The sequence below is a fragment of the Cryptomeria japonica genome, chromosome 4 (genome assembly GCF_030272615.1).
Source record: "Cryptomeria japonica chromosome 4, Sugi_1.0, whole genome shotgun sequence".
Classification (NCBI taxonomy): Eukaryota; Viridiplantae; Streptophyta; class Pinopsida; order Cupressales; family Cupressaceae; genus Cryptomeria; species Cryptomeria japonica.
In genome coordinates, this window is record NC_081408.1 from 670,560,373 (window position 1) to 670,581,698 (window position 21,326).

The following is a 21,326-nucleotide window of genomic DNA, read 5'->3' on the forward strand; positions in this document are numbered from 1 at the left end:
GAAATGGATCATTTTCCTTTTACAATGCAAGGTGCATCGTTTCCAAATCAGACAACACCTCCATCATATTCTTCCAAAGTTAGAAACTTTCTCTAGTCACCAGTCATGTGGTGAGAACACCTGCTATCAATGATCCACTCATTAGAGTTGTCAATGTGAGAGACAAGGGCTTTCTGGTCAGACACCTCTTCCTTGACAGCTATAAACACTATGTCCTCACTCTCTTCATCCTTATATTCTTCATCGATAACACCTTCATCCACTGCAACAAGATAATTTCTCCTACCTCCTCCTTTATACTTTCTAAACCTTTCTGGTTTATCCTTATTGTCATTGTTAGGACAGTTAATAGATATATGTCCTATCTTATTGCAGGAAAAACACTTCAAAGGAAGCTTACCTCTGTATTTTCCGGTGTCTTTTGGAAGTCTCTTGGCAAGAAGAGCTTCAAACTCCATCAGAATCTCCTCATCATCCATATCTCTGCTTGGCTTGGATTCATAACTAGTGCTAACCTATTTTCCTCTCCTGGTAGGTGCAAAGGAAGCAGATGCTTTGAAGGCTGACTCAATCTTCTCAATGCTACCATCATAGCCATTCAATTCATATGCAGTCAATTTAACAATAATAGAGTCTAAGGATACCTTTTTTTTGTCGATAGACCTTAGCTCTTGGATAACGGCAACCCTGATTGCATAGATCGGTAACAATAATCTTAGAGCTTTACTGACAACGGTGGCATCGTCAATTGTTCCACTAGTGCTCTTGAAATCTCCAACCACAGTCTTGATCCTTATGCCATATTGTTGAATGGTCTCACCTTCAACCATCCTCATGTCTTCAAATTTTCCTCTGAGGCTTTCTTCCTTAGCCTGCTTGACATGCTCATCACCGTCATAAATGGTTTCCAGTATGTCCCATACATCCTTAGGATTGTCCTTATCTTGCACATCAATGAACTCAATATCAAACAGGCTACTAATAAGGGCTTCCATGACTTGCCCATTTTCTTGAATCTCTCTTTTTTGATCATCAATCAGAGCACTAGAAGGGATTACATAGGCATTCTCAACATAGCTCCAGTGTTGAACACCCAAATTCTTTATATAAATCTTCATTCTGTCCTTCTATATTTTGAAGTTGTCCCTATTGAACTTAGGACCTTCCCTCTTCATCATTAAAGTAGGATCTTTTTCCTCAAGCGGTTAAGATTATATCACCGAGGACCTAGAGGTGCTCCGATACCAATTGATGAATAATGATGAACAACTAATACCCTCACCTGTATTGAGAGGGGGGGGTGAATCAATACACACAAAAACTTGCTTCACCATTTTGACTTTCTATGATCACAGATAATCGGTTGTCTATACCACTATACTTAACCATAGCAATACTAGTTAACAAAAATACTTCAGATAGCTAAACCGGTAAAACAAAAGTACTTCAAATAGCATCCAACAATTCTCAAATCTAGATAGCTATTTTACCAATTTGATCATGCATGAGTTGCATTAGTAATATCACAACCATTTAGCATTGCATTCATATTCAACTGAACAAAAAAAACTACTCAATCATCACATGAAAAATACACAACCCATGACACACATATTTTTCACGTGGAAACCCAAATGGGAAAAACCACAGTGGGGATGAATACCCGCAGGCCTGTTTTTGAACTCTTTTGAAGTCCGCTCTGTTAGGAGCCTAGTCCAGTTAAAGATTTTACAATAAAGTTCTGTTAGGAACCGATCCTGTTAGGGATCACCCGGTCAAGGGATGGCTATAAACCCTGTTAAAGGTTACCTCACTAGAGGATTTAAAGAACTCAATGAGCTTGAGTCACCTGGTTAGAGGATTTGTAACAAGCCTGTTAAAGCTACCCGGTTAAGGGATTTCTTTCTGTTGAAATGGTTAGAAGACAACAGATAAAACTTTGATCTGATAACAGCACTACTTTGCTAAGGCAGATCCTTTTCAGTTCTTCTCTTCTGCAATCACACTTTGCAGACTCCTTACTCTGGTTTGGAAAGTATTAAGTCTCCAACACATAGACATAAACACAACTTTTGCCAACATAAACAATAACAAATATCATCGACCTTATAGACAATAATTAGGTCGATAGCATAAACCCTAAACCCTAAACATTTAGGTTTTCAGTTACAAGCAGTCTAATCTTGACCGTTAAAATACATTGCATAGAATAAAACAATCTGAGAAAGATCTCAAGTTATTCTGTATTGTCCAATCTTCACCGCACCTGGAAATCAGTAACCCATCATGCGTTCTTCACACACTGCTAAGAGAAATGCACATTCTTGAGGTAGACATTCAATGCATTCACTCCTCGCATGCAAGATCCTCAAAGAGATTCTTAACATGCACATAGCTGACATGGCATCTCGATATCATCCTTATCTCTTAACTAACTCATCACAAAATGTCATTGGTTGCATCGCACAAGAGAGATCGCCAAACCGGAAACCCTCAAGCTGAACTGAGACTACAAACCGGTAGTCAAACTGTGAACCCCGACACCGGTTCACTCCATCCCGGTTGACTATAGCCGCTTCCAGTCTTCACGTCGGTTCATACCGGTTCACCTACTTGAGCATCATATATTGGTTCACTTATTGACATCAATGACAACATACATTATCACTGCTTCATCATATGCCAACAGTAGAACCTCCAACTCAACTTGTTCGAAGGTCTACAAGACATAGACAACCACCTAAAAGGTATTCACCTAAGGATTGGAGATTTATTTTAGCTTTGAATACTATTGTGGATAAATATAGACCTATAGAAGAGGCATTAGGTATGAATGATGCAAAATCCTGAAAGATTGCTATGGAAGAGGAAATGGAAGCTTTGAAAAATAATGATACATGGGATCTTGTTTCATTGCCTAAAGGATGGAAAAATATTGGTTGTAAATGGGTATTCAATAAAAATATTGGTTTATATGGAGGCATTAATAAGTACAGAGAAAAGTTGGTTGCTAAAGGCTACTCTCAAGTTGAGGGTCTTGATTATGGTGAGATATTTTCTCTTGTTGTAAAAATTACATCCATTAGATTTTTGCTTTCTATTGTTGTTCCTTATGATTTAGAGGTTGAGAAAATGGATGTGAAAACTGATTTCCTTCATGGTGATTTCAAGGAACATATTTATATGGAAAGGCTAAAGAACTATGTGGTGAAAGGTAAAAGTAATTTGCTCTGTAAATTAAAGAAACCTTTGTATGGCCTCAAACAGAGTCCTAGGATGTGGTACCTTAAATTTGATACATATGTGTTGAGTTTAGGATTTGAGCATTCTAAATAAAATCACTATGTTTATTACAACTCAGATGGTGATCATTTCCTATACATTGCATTATATGTCGATGATATGTTATTCATTGGTAAAGGGAAAGGTACAATTTCATAACTAAAGTCTCATCTTGCTACTAAATTTAAAATGAAAGATCTTGGTGTAGCAAAACACATTCTTGGGATGTAAATTAGAAGAGATAGAGAACAAATAGAAAGATATTGCTAGGCCAAAGTAAGTATGTGAATTCAGTATTACAGATGCTCAATATGTAGGATTGTAGACCATTGTGTGTTCCTTTTACAGTTGGAACAAATTTATCTATTTCAAATTGTCCTACATCCCTATCAGAGATGGAAGACATGAGAAGAGTTCCTTACTAGAGTGTAGTTAGAAGTTTAATGTATGTTATGGTCTATACTAGACCATACATTACCCAAGTAGTGGGAGTTCTTTCCAGATATATGTCTAATCCTAGTAGAGTTCATTGGGATGTAGTTAAAAGAGTCTTTGGATATTTGAAGGGTACCTTAAAGTATTATTTGTGTTAGCATGGAAATTTTGTAGGAGACGTGATTTTCCTTGATATTCATCATTATGTGGATTCAAGCTAGGTAGGCGATATTGATAGCATAAGATCCACTAGTGCTTATGTGTTTACTTTATTTGATCATGCAATTAGTTGGATGAGTAAGCAACAAGTTGTGGTTGCTTTGTCCACTACGAAAATAAAGTATATGGTAGATACTCATGCTTGTGACTGTGTTCAGATATTGGAATAAAACAAGGTGCAGTGACAGTTTATTGTGACAGTCAAAGTGCAATCTACCTAGCTAAGAAGCTAACATTTCATGCTCAGACTAAGCACATTGATGTTTAGTATCATTTTGTCAAAGATATGGTCTAAGATGGTAGGGTGAAGCTAGTTAAGGTATAGACTCTGATGAATGTTGCAAATTATTTAACTAAGGTTATGAGCATAGAGAAGTTCATATGGTGTTTAGAGTCTATGGGCCTCATGGCCTCTAGCAATTAATTTATTATGTAGATACTCCCTTTTCTCTTGCAAGGTGTTCAACAAGTGGGAGAATGTTGGGAAAATAGTGTGTCAACCTTGCATTTACATAAGTTTACTATTTATAGTAAGTTTTCATTTGAGAATAAAATGGTTTGAAATTTTCCCCAAAGCTTTGGCAAGATAAGCATGCCGGTAACTTTTGTTGTAAGATCGTAACTAGAATTGAAGATATTAAAGTTTCTATTTTTGGAAATTGCGATAAATATTTCAAATTTAATTTTGAGGAATTTAGAAGCTCTTAAATGGCTTGAAAAGTGTGTTTAATTGGCCTAGTAGTTACGAGGTTATATATCACTTTGCGATTTTTTCGAAGCTTCAAATGGTTCATCAATTGGACACTCGGTTCACAAGTTATGGCCTTCAAAAGTTTGGTCTCTTGAAATAGGAAATATAAAATGCATCAGACACTTAAACAAGATGTAAAAGGGAGGTACATGTGTTGATGTATGTTTTGACACATCATAGGACATATAGATTGGAGATAAGGTCAGTTCCACTTTATTGGATGGTTTTAGCCCATGGTTTGTAATACCATTTGGCAATTTTATGTATTATATGTCATATATATGAGATGCAGGAGATGGAGGTTGTATTTAAGAGTCTTATAGCTATTGAGCTACCTCTAAATATTTGGTTGGTGATACTCATGTGATAAGCTTTCTCTGCAAGTATATTGTAATTTGTTATTAATTCCTAAATAATATATTAGGTGGATTTTGGAGTGTGGGTTTTTTCTCCAGAAAGGGTTTTCCCCACATAAATCACTATGTTGTGGTATGCATTCTATTTATGTTTATTTCTTTTAAGTTTTTGTAATTGTTGTAATGATCTATAAAAAAAATTGCATTACCCTCCTCTTAGGCTTAGTGTAGGAACTTGTTTCGCTACTTCACTTCATAAACCTTGTGGTGTTTTAGATCTTATGCATTCTGATGTCTTTGGTCTTGTAAATGTTCTTTCCATTGGAAAATCCACCTATTATCTTTCATTTATTAAAGATTTTAGTAGGACATGGGTATACTTTCCATAGAGTAAATATTAAGTTTTCAATCGATTTAAAGAATTTAAAGCAATGGTTGAGTTGCAAATTGGAAAGCAAAATAAATGTTTGAGAACTCATAACGGCAGTAAATTTTACTCTAATGATTTTGATAGATTCTATAAATACTAAGGCATTAATAGATAGAAGACAAATTTGTATTATCCATAGAAGAATGGAGTTGCAGAAAGAATAAATAGGAAACCGATGGAGAAAGCTAGGAGTATGTTGAGTGATGTTGGTCTAGATCAAAAATTTTGGGCTAAAGATTGTGCCACTGCATGCTACCTATTTAATAAGTCCCCTACATTGGCTCTTGTTGATAAAACGCATGTGGAAGCATCCAATTAGGTCACAAGCCTTCCTTTAAAAATCTTAGAATTTTTTATTGCAAGGCAATTACACATGTACAAAAGGAGAAACGAACAAAGTTGGAAAACAAGGCTGTGAAATGTATCTTCATCAGATACAATTATGGTGTGAAAGGATACAAGATTTGGGACCATGTTGCACAAAAGGTAATACATAGTAGAAGTGTTATTTTTAGAGAAATTAAGTATCCTTTTGTTGCATTACAGCCAGAACAAACTAAATAGGAAGATGTGATTCAATTCCCTTCTACGCTTGAAAGAGTTGAATCGAGACCCCTAGATAGACAAGAAGTTGGGGAGAGCTCATATAACTTTGAATATTTAGAAGAGAAGGAAGAACCTCCAACTCAACTTGTTCGAAGGTCTACAAGACATGAAAAACCACCTAAAAGGTATTCAGATGATGATTGAAGATGTATTTTTGCTTTGAATACTAATGTGGATAAACATAGATTTGTATAAGAGGGATTAGGTACGAATAATGCAGAATCCCAAAAGATTTCTATGGAAGAAGAAAAGGCATCTTTGAAAAAGAATGATACATGGGATCTTGTACAATTGCCTGAAGGATGAAAACCTATTAGCTGTGACTTGGTGTTCAAGAAAAAGATTGGTTTAGATGGAGGTATTGAGAAGTACAAAGCAAGGTTGGTTGTGAAAGGCTACTCTCAAGTTGATGGTGTCAATTATGGTGAGATATTTTCTCTTGTTGCGAAAATGGCATCCATTAGATTTTTTCTTTCTATTGTTGTTTCTTATGATTAAGAGGTTGAGAAAATGGATGTGAAAACCGTTTTCCTTCATGGTGATTTGGAGGAGAATATTATATGACACGGCTAGCGCACTCTGTGGTGAAAGATAAAAGTAATTTGGTATGTAAATTAAAAAAATATTTGTATGGCCTCAGAGTCCTAAGATGTGGTACCAAAAATTTGATACATATGTGTTGAGTTTGGGATTTGAGCGTATTAAATCAGATCACTATGTTTATTATAAATCATATAGTGATTATTTTTTATACATTGCATTATATGTTATTCATTGGTAAAGGGAAAGGTGTGATTTCAAAACTAAAGTCTCAACTTATTGCTAAATTTGAAATGGAAGATCTTGGTGCAGCAAAACACATTATTGGGATGGAAATTAGAAGAGATAGAGTAAATAGAAATATATGTCTAGGCCAAAGTCAGTATGTGAATTTAGTTTTACAGAGGTTCAACATGAAGGATTGTAGACCATTATGTGTTCCTTTTACAGTTGGAACAAAATTCTCTATATCAAATTGTCCTACATTCCCATCAGAGATGGAAGACATGATAAGAGTGTCTTACCAAAGTGCAATTGGAAGTTTTATGTATGTTATTGTTTATATTAGACCAAACATTGCCCAAGCAGTGGGAGTTCTTTCCAGATATATGTCTAATCTTGGTAGAGTTCATTGGGATGCAGTTAAAAGTGTCTTCAGATATTTGAAGGGTACCTCAAAGTATTCTTTGTGTTATCATGGAAATTTGATAGATGTGATTTACCTTATATTCATGGTTATGTGTATTTAGACTGGGTAGGTGATATTGATAGCAGAAAATCCACCCGTGCTTATGTGTTTACTGTATTTAGTGGTGCAATTAGCTGGATGAGTAAGCAATAGGTTGTGGTTGCTCCATCCACTATAGAAGCAGAGCATATGGAAGGTACGCATGCTTGTAAAGAAGCCATTTGGCTTAAAATATTGTGTTTAGGTATTGGAATAAAACAAGGTATAGTGACAGTTTATTGTGACAATCAAAGTACAATTTGCCTAGCTAAGAACCCAACAATTCATGCCCGAACCAAGCACATGATGTTCAGTATCATTTTGTCAGAGATATGGTCGAAGATGGTACGGTGAAGTTGGTTAAGGTAAATAATTTTATGAATGTTGTAGATTCTTTAACTAAGGCTATGAGCATAGAGAAGTTTAGATGGTGTTCAGATTTTATGGGCCTCATGGCCCCTAGCGATTAAATTATTGTGTAAATACTCCCTTTGCTCTTGCAAGGTGTTTGAAAAGTGGGAGAATGTTGGGAAAATGGTGTCTCAACCTTGCATTTACATAAGGTTACTATTTATAGTAAGTTTTTGTTTGAGCATTAAATACTTCAAAATTTTCCCCAAAGCTTTAGATTCGCCAGAATAAGCATGTCGGTTAATTTTCGTTGTAAGATCATAACTAGACTTAAAGATATTAAAGTTTTCATTTTTTGGAAGTTGCGATAAATGTTTCAAATTTAATTTTGAGGACTTTAGAGGCTTCGAAATGGCTTGAAAAGTGGGTGTAACTAGTATAACAGTTATGAGGTGATAAAACAGTTCATCAATTGGACACTCGGTTCACAAGTTATGGTATCCAAAATTTTGGTCATTTGAAATAGGAAATATAAAATGCATCAGACACATAAATGAGTTGTAAAAGGGAGACACACATGTTGATGTGTGTTTTGACACATTATAGGGCATATGGATTGGTTCCATTGAATTGGGTGGTTTTAGCCCATGGTTTTGTAATATCATTTGACGATTTCATGTATTGTATCTCCTTTATATGAGGTGTATTAGATGGAGGTTTTATGTAGGAGTCTTATAGATATTGAGTTACCTTTGAATATATGGTTCATGATACTCTTGTGATAAGCTTTCTCTGCAAGTATATTGTAATTTGTTATTGATTCCTGAATAATATATTGTGTAGCTTTTGGAGTGTGGGGTTTTTCTCCCGAAAGGGTTTTCCCCACATAAATAACTGTGTTGTGGTATGCATGTTATTTATGTTTATTTATGTTAAGTTTTTGTAATTATTGTAATGATCTGTAAAAAAATTGTATTAGCCTCCTCTCAAGGTTAGTGTAGGAAGTTGTTATGCTACTTAACTTCCTTACAATTTGTCTTTGTTCCCTTTATTCTAAGTTTCCAAATCGCATTTGTAGAATGGTTATGCCTAAATTGTGTTGGTTTGTATTTTCTACTTTTTGGTCAAAAGCATACCTCAGAAACCCAAAATCATATCATATAAGGGAGTTGTCCCTCTTAATCACAAAGGAAGATCAGTAACTCAATATTGATCTCTCCAACTATTAGTGAGTTTGTTATTGTCCACTAGGAAATTTTGAGTTATTTTTCTAAGACAAAACACAACGACAAATCTATTCTCTGACATTTTTTTGGCAACTCCACTAGGGAGAAAAGTGTTGGTGCTTTTTTCACTCAGACATCAAAAGGTGTCTCCCTAAGGATGAAGTTTGGTGAATCTATATTTTGGAACTTACACAAAAAATCATTTTGGTAAAATAATTTTAGTTTTAATATCATCACCTTAATTGCACTTCAATCATGGGGAACCCATTTTATACCATTGGCTTCACCATAATATTTAATTTTACCTGCAAGATCAAGAAAGCACCTACCAGATTTTGTCAAAGAAAATACACAAGACCCAAATAGACATATTTAAGCCTTCACTATTACATGTGGTGTTTGGGGTTTCTAAAGAAGATGTATTTGTTTACTTGTTTTTTGAGTCTCTCATTGAAGCTAGATGAAACTTGGTTCCAAAATTTAGAAAATGGATGTATTATGTACAAATTGAGCTATACTAGAGATATGTTTCTTACAAGATTTAAACTTACAGTTAATATGGGTTCTCTTTTATGTTAGTTTTTTAAAATCCAAAAGAAAGAAGGTGAATGCATGAGATATTTTTTTGATCAATTCAACCAATTAGTAAGAAGAATTCCTCAAGCTAATCAACCTTGCAAACAAAAAATTATGTCCATTTTTATTGTAGCACTACATCCATAAATCCAATTCTATAGGTATGCAATCTTAAAACTATGGAGCAAGAAGTCATTTAAAATAGAAGATGATTTGTTATTATCTAGATGGTTTGACCCAAATGAAGTTGCAAAAATTATAAATGAATAATCTATGAGTGATCATCATGAACAATCAAGAGTGGTAAAAATTTTACCTTGTACAATTGATTGCTCTAAGCTCACAATTTTGTGAAATATTTTTCAATGAATGATTCATATGTTTCAAAAATTAAATTTTGTGTTGAAGAAAGGGTTGAAATGTATACTATGCACTGTGAGAAAAATGAAGATGATTTTGACAGTTCAAATGATGAAAAGGATTATGACTCTCATATAACACCAATAAATCTATGGACATCTTTTTCTTTAGTAAGTGAAATTATTAGATAATCATCAGGTGATGTAATAAGCAAAGAAGAAGAGAAAAAATACTCCCTACGCACCTACCAAGTTTGAAGCATTCACTTTTGATGATATAGATGAGTTAGTGAAAAGTATTGCAATAGTCAAAAAATTGAAAGACAACTAGGTGAGTGTAAAAATTAAAATCAAGTGGAGGAGTTTAATATGGTTAATAATGAATATATAAAAATTGCAAGGCATCATAATTGGAGGCATTCACTTTTCAAGATATAGATGAATCAATGAGAAACATTGCACATTATGAGATAGATGTAGATCAATAATACCAGATCTAAGACACATGAATCCAATGCATTAGCTCATTTGGAATCCATTATTTTGCACAACTTCAGCTCATAATGTCTACATTTTATTTGCCACCAACCCTAGTTGACATCAATGACAACAATGCCAACACATCTCCATCCCCCTCCCTCCTTACCCTCATATCTATCTCCCTACCCCAATCTCTCTCCCCATTTTCGAGGTCATCACCTCTCCCTCCCAATCTCTCTCTCTACTATTTAGGTTTCTCTCATCCTCCCTCTCTACCTATATAATTATCCATCCTTGTATCATTACCTACCTCTCTCTATCCCCCTCTATCTATGTCACTTCTCTCTCTCTCCCTATCTAGGTCTCTCATCTCTCTCTACCCCTATAGGTATCTAACTCATCCCCCCTTACCCCTCTTTGTGTATGAACTCTCTCTCTCTCTCTCCCTTCACTTCTCTATCTCCTCCTTCCCAAGATCCCTCACTACTTCCATGTCTTCATCTCTCTCTCTCTCTCTCTCTCTCTCTCTCTCTCTCTCTCTCTCTCTCTCTCTCTCTCTCTCTCTCTAATATAGGGTTTAGGGTACATAAATTCTTTAGGGTATAGGTTTTAGGGAATAGGGTGGAGGAATGATAGACCTAGGGAAGGTGATAGAGAGTTGAAGGAATATAGTGAAGAGAATAAGAGATTATATAAATGGAAAGTAGTAAGGAGGGATGGATAAGACTATAGAGGGTACATATAGAGAGATGAGATACCTAGAGGGCAAGAGAGAGGCTAGAGACCTAAATAGGAAGAGAGGGGTGAGATAGATAAAGGGGGATAGAAGAGGAGATTCGATGAGTTAGGAGAATGAGAGAGAAGAGGAGGGAGACAAACATAGATAAAGAGAGATCTAAGGAGGGGGGAGGGAGAGGTATACATAGATATTGAGAGACCTAGAGAGGAGAGAGGTAGATAGGTGAGGGAGAAAGAGAAGAAAATGATAGAGAAGAGAGAGAGAGAAAGAGAGAGAGAGAGAGAGGGGGGGGTTAAGAAGGTAGGGCAGAGGTGAAGAGGGAGGGAGTGAACTAGAGAGGGGTTGGATAGAGATATAATATGCCTAGAGGGGGAGAGAGAGGTGAGAGACATAGAAAGAGAGAGGTTTGTGATGAGATATGGATGGAGAAATAGAGAGGTGGAGAGGGAAAGAGGATAAGCCTAGAGAGGGGGAGAGAGGGTGTAATAGAAATTTGATGATGTAGAAAGTGGAGAGAGAATAAGAATGGTAGGGAAGGGGGAGAGAGAGAGAGAGAGAGAGAGAGAGAGAGAGAGAGAGAGACCTAGAAATAGGAGGGAGGGATAAGAAGAGAGATGAAAGAATAAAGAGAGAGTGGAGTATGAGGGGATTGAGGGATAGGTAGACATGGAGGGAGTGAAAGACCTAGGGAAGGGGGAGATAGAGAGGTGAGAGGAGAGGGAGAAGAGAGGGAGAGTTTTGAAAAATAAATAGGGGTAAAGGGGGAGAGAGATAGAGGGGAAGAGAGAGGGAGACGACTAGAGAGGGGACAAATAGATAGGTGAGAGAACTAGATGGGGAAAGAGAGATGAGAGACCTAGATGGCAAGAGAGAGGATTGAGATAGATAGAGGGGGATAGAGAGAGGTGAGTAATGAGACATGGATGTAGAGGTAGATAGGTGGAGAGGAAGAGAGACAAAAACCTATAGAGGGGGGGGGGAGAGAGAGAGAGAGAGAGAGAGAGAGAGAGGGAGACTGTAGAGATAGAGAATGCAAGAAGAAGAGATAATATAAAAGAGTGGGGGAGTGAGAAATATGTGGGGGTATTTATGGATGGGGAGATAGAGAGGGAGATGGTAATAAAGGGATGGAGATACCTAGAGAGGGGAGGGAGGTAGAAGAAGAGAGACAAAATAAAAAAGAGAGTAAGAGGAGATGGATGGAGAGATAGACATGGAGAGAGTGGGAGACCTATGGATGGAGGAGATAAAGAGGTTAGGGGAGAGATAAAAAGAGGAGGGAGTTCATAAAGGGATAGGGTTAAGGGGGAGTGAGAGAGAGGGAGAGAGGGAGGGAGAGAACTATAGAGGGGAAATATAGATAGGTGAGAGACCTAGACAAAGAGAGAGGGGTGAGATAGATAGAGGGGGATAAAGAGAGGTGGGTAATGAGACCTATATGTAGAGGTAGGTAGGTGGAGAGAAAGGGGGGTAAAACTTAGAGAGGGGAGAGAGAGTGGGATGGAGAGGTGATGACCTAGATAATGGAGAAAGAGAATAAGAGAAGAGAGAATACAAGAGAGTAGGGGAGGGAGATAGAGAGGGAGAGGATAATAAAGGAAGGGAGATACCTAGAGAGAGGAGGGAGGGAGAAGAGAAGAGATATATGAACAAAGAGATGAGTAAGAGGGGATGGATTGAGAGGTGGACATGGAGGGAGTGAGAGACCTATGAAATGAGGAGATAGATATCTTTGGAGAGAGAGAGAGAGAGAGAGAGAGAGAGAGAGATCACAAATGGATAGAGGTAAGGGAGATGAGTAAGAGGGGATGGATTGAGAGGTGGACATGGAGGGAGTGAGAGACCTATGAAATGAGGAGATAGATATCTTTGGAGAGAGAGAGAGAGAGAGAGAGAGAGAGAGAGAGAGAGAGAGAGAGAGAGAGAGAGAGAGAGAGAGATCACAAATGGATAGAGGTAAGGGGAGAGGGAGAGGGAGAGAAAAGTGGAGAGGGAGGGAGAGAACTAGAGGGTGGACAATTAGAAAGGTGAGAAACCTAGAGGGGGAGAGAGAGGTGGGTAAAAATAGGGAGGGAGGGAGAGCCCTAGATATGGGGAGAGAGAGGATACAAGGGATAGGTAGTGATCAAGAGAATAAAGAGGGAGGGGAGATAACAATAAGAGAGTGAGAGAGAAGAAGAGAGAGGGAGGGGGTCAAGGGTAGAAATGGGGGTAAGGAAGGAATGAAAAGTAAAGAGGATGGGATATACCTAGAGAGGGGAGAGATAAGTGAGAGAGATAAGAGAGGGAGAGAGATAGGTCTATATTTTGGGGAAGATAAAGAGTGAGATATAGAGCTAAAGAATGCTAATAAGAGCATGTTGATTACTGAAATTTGACATGTTGATTACTAAAATTTGACTGTCTGAAATTGTATATGATCCTCTAAAAACTAGAATCTACATTATGACTCCTATAGTATTGAAACCACTCTTAGATATCCTACCAATATATACATTAAATATAACTTTAAAGTATAATTTTTGACCAAATTGGAAAATTTGCACATTCACAAAACCTTCAATTCAACAATGCAAAACATTTGGCAAGTGCCAAATAAGATGCTCACCAAATAGTTTGCATTGAAAAACACTAACCCTTTGGTTTGGATTGTACTTGGGCATCCAACCCAAAGGTTTGGGTGACCATGTTAGGCCCGAGACATGTTTTAATCAGAAGATTAAAAATTTTCACATATTTTTGGTCGTGCTCTCCATCAGGTTTTCACATGTTTCAATGCAACTAAAAAACACCATAATATTGTTAAGTTCTCTCTTAGCTATGCATCTATGTAATTTGTTTCACATTTTGATTTTGTTAAGGCTTTCATCTTTAATTTCTTTTGTTTGTGTGTCTGTTTTTTATCAAAATCCAACATGTGCTATTTTGGGCATTTTTTTACACGTTCATTGAATTTTGAAGAAACTTACATTTTTAGAAACTAGACTCCATTATACACAACTTTTAAAAATTAAAATTGATTTGTTATTAGTTTTCAATGATTTTAGGGTGGAGCACACTCAATTTTTTGTTTTTTAGGATGTATCTACTTCAAAAATTAGTAAAAAATCATATACTCATTAAAAAATTAGTCAAAAAAATTATCATAAACTAGAAGGTATTAGCTAATTTCTCACTAAAGTGTTTTTAAAAATTCTATAAAAAAATTTAACATATTAGTGGGGGCACAACAGACACTATGTTATGTTTTTTGCATAAAAACAAGACCAATTTTTGTGGCCCCCTTTTTGAAGCCCTTAATCTCCACCAATTTCAAAACAAATTAGTAATTTAGAAAGTAGACTTGAAGCACTCTAACTCTTGTTTTTGTTGCATATTCAAATTTGGAGTGTAACTATGTTCAATTTGTCATTGAAGTTCAGACTTTGTTGATTTCAGAAAAAATAAATATAAAAAAATAAAAAAAAAAGTGGCATCTTAAGACCCCCTTTTGGTACCACAACTTAGTGCACATACCCTTATCTTGGAAAAGGGTAATTATGAGTATTGGCAACATGGCATCCTAAGACATCTCAAGTGGCTAGATATTTTGTCTTATTTGTATGGACTCATACCTGAACTAGTCACTCCAAGAGCTATATTAGCTTGGGTTTTAATACCATAGACCATGTTGTAGGAGTGATTTGTTATAGTGTTTATCATGGCACTTTGTGTGCTATATCTGACCTTGAGTTTTCTCATGTAATTTGGACTAGAATTTGGGAGATGCATGGAGACCCTCATATCTCTCCATTACTATAGGATATTATAAAAAATTGTCTTCGTCCCCTTGTACATGTAAATTGCATACCCTTTGATGATGATACTTTAGAGGAGCTTTAGTATATCACAAGTTTTGCATGTTTTGATGGATCAAAGACTTGTCTTCATGTTCCCACTCCTTACATAGAGACACCATATCCATCTCAATCCACATCTTTTTTTGTTGGTAATGTCCTTGGTATTGTCTCATGCATGGCCCCAATAGATTTAGTTTAGCAAATTGATAGTTCTCTTCTAGTTTCAGCTTTGTGGGATGACTTCTTACTAGATATTGCAGGGTTATTCCTAGTTTTAGAAAAATTAAGGCAAGGCATGTTGTGTATGACATAATAAGAAGCTATTAAAATTTAATTTATATTATATTAAGAAATAGAAACTAGTTCATGTATATGGATGAGTGATAAAAGTGGACATTTGTAATAAATTAGACAAAGTGATGCATACAACTTTGCATGAATATAATATTACATATTCAAAATTGAATTATTTATAATATAAACATAGGTTTCCAATGATAATCTTGAAAGAAATATTAACTTTGTTAAAAATAGGTCATGAATGATAAGATTTTAATTGGGAAAACTCAATAAACCAAAATCTACTTGGTTATCCCTAGTTTTAGAAAAAATCCAAGGCAAGGCATGTTGTGTAGGATGTATATTAAGAAGCTATTAAAACTTAATTTACATTATATTAATAAATAGAAACTCGTTCATGTATATGGATGAGTGATAAAATAATGGACATTTGTAATAAATTAGATGAAGTGATGCACACAACTTTGCATGAATGTAATACAACATATTCAAAACTGAATTATTTATAATATAAACAAAGATTTCTAATGATAAGCTTGAAAGAAAGATTAACTTCATTAAAACTAGGTCATGAATGATAAGATTTTAATTGGAAAAACTCAATAAACCAAAATCTACTTCGTTATCCCTAGTTTTAGAAAAAAAAATAAGAGAAGGCATGTTGTGTACGACATATTAAGAAGCTATCAAAACTTAATTTATATTATATTAAGAAATAGAAACTTGTTCATTTATATAAATAAGTGAAAAAAGAGTGCATATGTATGACAAATTAGATGAAATGCACACAACTTTGCATGAACGTAATATTACATATTCAAAATTGAATTATTTATAATATCAAAATATATGATTGAGTGATCCCTATTCTCTTAGTAAAGGTAAATGTCACATATAAAAGGTCCATTGCAAAATGTTTAAAATATATGATTAAGTTGAGTGCTCCTTAATCTCTTAAGTTGAATGTCGTGTAGAAAGAGTCCATTACAAATCAAATCTTTGTTGAATGTAAATATAACATTTTATAAATGGTAAGATCGAAATTGTATCATAAATTTTTTGATGAATTAAATGCCCCTCATACTTTAACTCTAAACCAAAGGTAACAACAATCTATTTCCCTCAATCCCAAGCCAAAAAGAATCTGATGATATGATTCACACAACTTTACATGAACTCCTGGTGGAGCGGCAAAGAGAACTAGGGCGAGCTTGAAGAAAGTTGTTGTGGCGTCTTCTAAGGAAATCCCTAATCTTAGGGATAATATTAAAGAACTGTATGGGATTAGCAGTAACTTGGCTAATGCCCTGAAAAACATAAAATAGTTCCTTTTCTGTGCTTTGTCTGGTTTGGTTGGTGGTCGATGGTTTTTTGGGGCTTTTTCGTTGGTTTTGTCTAGAACTTGCTATGCTGGTTTTTCTTATGTAAGTTCCTTTTGGTTTCTTAATGCTATTCTCTCTTAAGGATCTTTTGTAAAGGGTTTCGAGGCCCCTTCAAAACCTGTTTTTACCTTAATCAAAAACTTTACATGAACATAATATTGCATATTCAAAATTGAATTACTACAATATTAAGATATATGATTAAGATTAGTGTTCCTTAATCTCTTAGTAAAGTTGAATGTCTATGTATAAAGAGTTTATTACGAATCAATTTTTTGTTAAACGTAAGTATAATGCTTTATAAATGATAAGATAAAAATTGTATCATAAAAAATTTGACAAAATGAATACTCCTCATACCTTAACTCTTAACCAAAGGTAATGACAATATATTTCCCTCAATCCTTAGGCAAAAAGAATTTAATTTGATGCACACAACTTTACATGAACATAATATTGCAAATTCAAAATTGAATTATTACAAGATTAAAATATATGATTAAGATTAGTGCTCCTTAATCTCTAAGTAAAGTTGAATGTCTGTATATAGAGAGTTTATTACGAATCAAATCTTTGTTAAAGATAAATACAATGCGCTTTATAAATGGTAAGATCAAAATTGTATCATAAAAATCTGACGAAATAAACACCCCTCATACCTTAACTCTAAACCAAAGGTAACGACAATCTATTTCCCTCAATCCTCAGCCAAAAAGAATCTGATATGATGCACACAACTTTACATGAACATAATATTACATATTCAAAATTGAATTATTACAATATCAAAATATATGATTAAGATTAGTACTCCTTAGTCTCTTAGTAAAGATGAATGTTCGTGCGTAAAGAGTATTATGAATCAAATCTTTGTTGAATGTAAATATTACGCTTTATAGATGATAAGATCAAAATTATATCATAAAAAATTTGACAAAATAAATAATCCCCATACCTTAACTCTAAACCAAAGGTAACGACAATCTATTTGCCTCAATCCTAAATCAAAAAAATCTGATACAATACACACGACTTTACATGAACATAATATTACATATTCAAAATTGAATTATTACGAGATTAAAATATATGATTAAGATTTGTACTCCTTAATCTCTTCATAAAGTTGACTCTATGTCTTTGTTATAAGTAAATACAACATTTTCTAAAAGATATGTCAAAATTGTATCATAAAAACGCTTTATAAATAATAAGGTCAAAATTGTATAATAAAAATTTGACTAAATAAATACTCTCATACCGCAACTCTAAGCCCAAAAAAAATCACAATCCGAATCTGATAAATTGCAATAGAAATCCTTCAACGATTTCAATTGAATTTTTTCAGTGCACAGCAGTGGTCATCATCGTATCCTCAAATTCATGGAAGCTCAGAACTTCATCTCCATCCAATCTGATAAATTGCAATAGAAATCATACAACGATTTCAATTGAATTTTTTCAGTGCACAGCAGTGATCATCATCATATGCTTGAATTCATGGAAGCTCAGAACTCCATCTCCATCCATATCAATCTGAGAGATGATGAAAGAGCAGTGATCAAGAGTAAGAGCATCATCTCCAACACCCAGGCGGCACATCATTCGTTGAAGCCCCACTGGAGTAATTCCGCCGCCTTCTCTGCCCTCAAACATTCTGAAAGCCGCCGCCAACTCTTTTTCCTCTCCCTCACTCCCTCTCTCCTGCGTATTAAGCCGTATAAATTCATGAACATCAATACACCCATCTCCATCAGAATCCAATTCTTTGATCGTCTCACGCAATTCATTCTCGCCCACCTCCTCACCGACAGAATTCAGAGCTCTCTGGAGCTCCTGCCATGAAATTTTCCCGTCTCCATCGGCATCGAAGTATCTGAAAACGGCGCGCAGCTCTCTCTCCAAGGCGGCGCCGCCAGGATTTGCTTCTAGAAGCGGGGATTTTGGCGGCGGGGAATTGGGAGAAAATCGGGAAAATCCCAAAACATGTTTGCGAGGAGACAGAGTAGAAGCAAGTTTCAGGGCGTTTTTTGAGACGGATTTCACAAGACGTTTTAGAGCTCTTGTGGGAGAACTGGGTGAGTGCAGAGGACTGGAATCCGATCTTTCTCTATCATGGGAAGATGAATCTCTAGTTTCCATGACTCCAAATATTTTTCAAAAAAAAGCAAACAATTTTGGCAGAATGGAGGAGAAGGGATGAAAAGATTGTGTATTTCATGGTGCTTATATAAAGACTTGGATCTGTTTGACTGTGTGTTTACTTCGTTTCCTTCGTGGAAATGGGGGAGGAGATTCGAGTGAAAGTGCAGCCCTGACCAGGCAAAAAGATTTTAACTTTGAAATTTCCATGGAGAAATCTCGGCGCAGTTTCTGCCTCAGCCGACTGAAATTTCGAGGCTTTAAAGATTGATCGTATTTCTTGGCGTTTTGTTCAAGCAATTTCCAGGAATTCCAATGCTGTCGCTTTCTCGGGAGTGCTTTATTCTACGAAAAAATGACAGATCCATTTTCATATTCATAAATTCGTTCTCTATTATACGTTATTTAATGGGATTCTTTCTTGTGTACGAAACTTTGATTCTCTAAAAGTAGATGATTTCCCACTATAGGGTTTGACCAAGATATAGATGCTGTTGCCCCATCTTAGACTTTTCTCCCCTCCATTTTCTTTCAAAATTGGAACATTCTTAGTACCTAAATGTTGATGGATAAATATTTGATTATTGAGTAATTAAATGGTCATTTAGAAAAGTATATGCGATGAATTAGTGTATCTAGTTTTAGAATTGGTGTGAGTGAGTTAATTTGTTGTGGTATCGAAAATCTGTCCTTTCATGTAGAAAAATAGATGACTTGATATGTCTATTACTTTATATTGTACAAGAAATTGTGACTTTTTTTCAATTTTGAAGATTCGGGTTCTTTTTACACACATAATTAAGTCCTATAGCTAGTAGACTTGTTCTTATTGAGTTTAAAGTTCTAGTTTTGTGTTCATTGGATTCTCTACTTCTTATTGGTCTTCAATGATTGCCATTGGGACTATTTAAAAATATCTTAAGGATGTTGTGAGATTGCTAAGGGCAAGTTCTGCTAAGTAAACCTCCTAGAGAGCAATTTTATAGTTTTGCTATTTATATCAACAAATGAGAAGCGTGTGTGTGTCCTAGCCAATGATCTCAAAGTAAATGTTGTTCCTTTTAGTACACTAATTGAATTTTCCTCTAATAAATGCTCTAGGAAGTCAAGCAAATCTAGAATAATGCTTCGATGTATATTTTAATGTCTAAATGAATGTCTTTAAATGCCAAGTTACATAGAAATAATCATGTGAAACATGTCCCAAGTCGACTCATGGTGGGAAAGAAATGGATGGAAGGGAAAAAATTTAATTTAATTTTTTAAATTTTAGGGGTCAATTAATTAGATGTGAGATTGACTTGGAATGACGAAGTGGTGTAAACAAGGTGAGGACCAAATGTTTGAACATAGTGAGTAATAATATGCATGATAATAGTAGACATTGTTAGTGAATTTATGAGAAAATTCAAGTTGAGAATGTGTGTAGATGGAGATAGGTGGAGTATTAGGAAATGAGAATTTTGCATATGATTATGACATTTATCTATATGGAATTTTTCTTAAATATTATTCAAAAATAAGAAAAAAATCAAATGGGAATCAGCTTGGATTTGCAATTTTTCTATTATATTTTACCCCCATTTTGAGGAGCGTGTGAATCCTAAAATGATCATGTAACTTAAAGTATATTAACCCTTGAAAACATGCATGAAAGTATATACTTAGACATAAAAAGATATCAAGTCCATATAAAGTAATGGACTTAGAAGATATGTGTGTTTTCATCATCTATCACATGAATGTTCCATGGGAACCTACAAAATAGAGAAAAGATGTGCAATGAGAATCTTATCTTGGAAATAGGGACCAAATATATACGCATTTAATCATTTAGGAAATCAAAAGGAGTATGGTTAGGAGATTCATGTATGAAAAATGGTATAATAATGCTCCACCCTATGTAGTGAGAGTAGGGTGACATGACATATACAGGGCTACCATGTGATGTGCTAATAATTCATCTAAACACATGATGAGTCTTTATGTAGGAACTTATAACCATTTGTAATCTTAGCACACAAGTGTGAGTGATAGAATGTGATCCCTCTAAAATAGTTGCATCCATAGGATGCAAGGAATTGGAGAAGAGAGAAAAATAGTTTATGAAATGTAAACATAGGGCTTGAGCATATAATATTGTTAGAAAATAAGAGGTGGACAACAATAATAGAAGCTTCAAATCAAAATGTAAATTAGATCTAACAATGTTTACCAATAGGAAATAAAATTAGCTATAACAACTATAGTGTTGTAAATTGTACACATTTAATTGGGGTGCCCAATTTCACACTTTCCTAGCACTCATTTTAAAAAAATTCATTCCTCTATTCATTATTGGACCTTTATTGTATTAAATTAATATTTAATTCAATATTATGAGTCCTATTTCACTTTTATAAATCAATAATTTATTATTTGGGCCCTTATTTTAAGTGTGCCCTTTATATTATTTCATTTCATGCTTATATGGGTCTTATGTCATTTCAAAGTTCAATTCACCTTTTCCCCTCATATAAATATTATAATTTTCATATAAATTATATTTCTAGTATCATAACCCTATTATTCCGCATCCCTAAAAAA

General features: G+C 35.0%; 1 protein-coding gene across 1 annotated transcript; it reads right to left on the reverse strand.

The window, feature by feature from the left end:
• Positions 1-17,829: 17,829 nt before the first annotated feature.
• Positions 17,830-18,980, reverse strand: LOC131042707 (probable calcium-binding protein CML18). The gene has a single exon (XM_057976034.2). It carries the CDS (start codon positions 18,738-18,740, stop codon positions 18,060-18,062), a length of 681 nt encoding a protein of 226 aa, XP_057832017.1. The 5' UTR covers positions 18,741-18,980; the 3' UTR covers positions 17,830-18,059.
• Between the last annotated feature and the right edge of the window lie 2,346 nt (positions 18,981-21,326).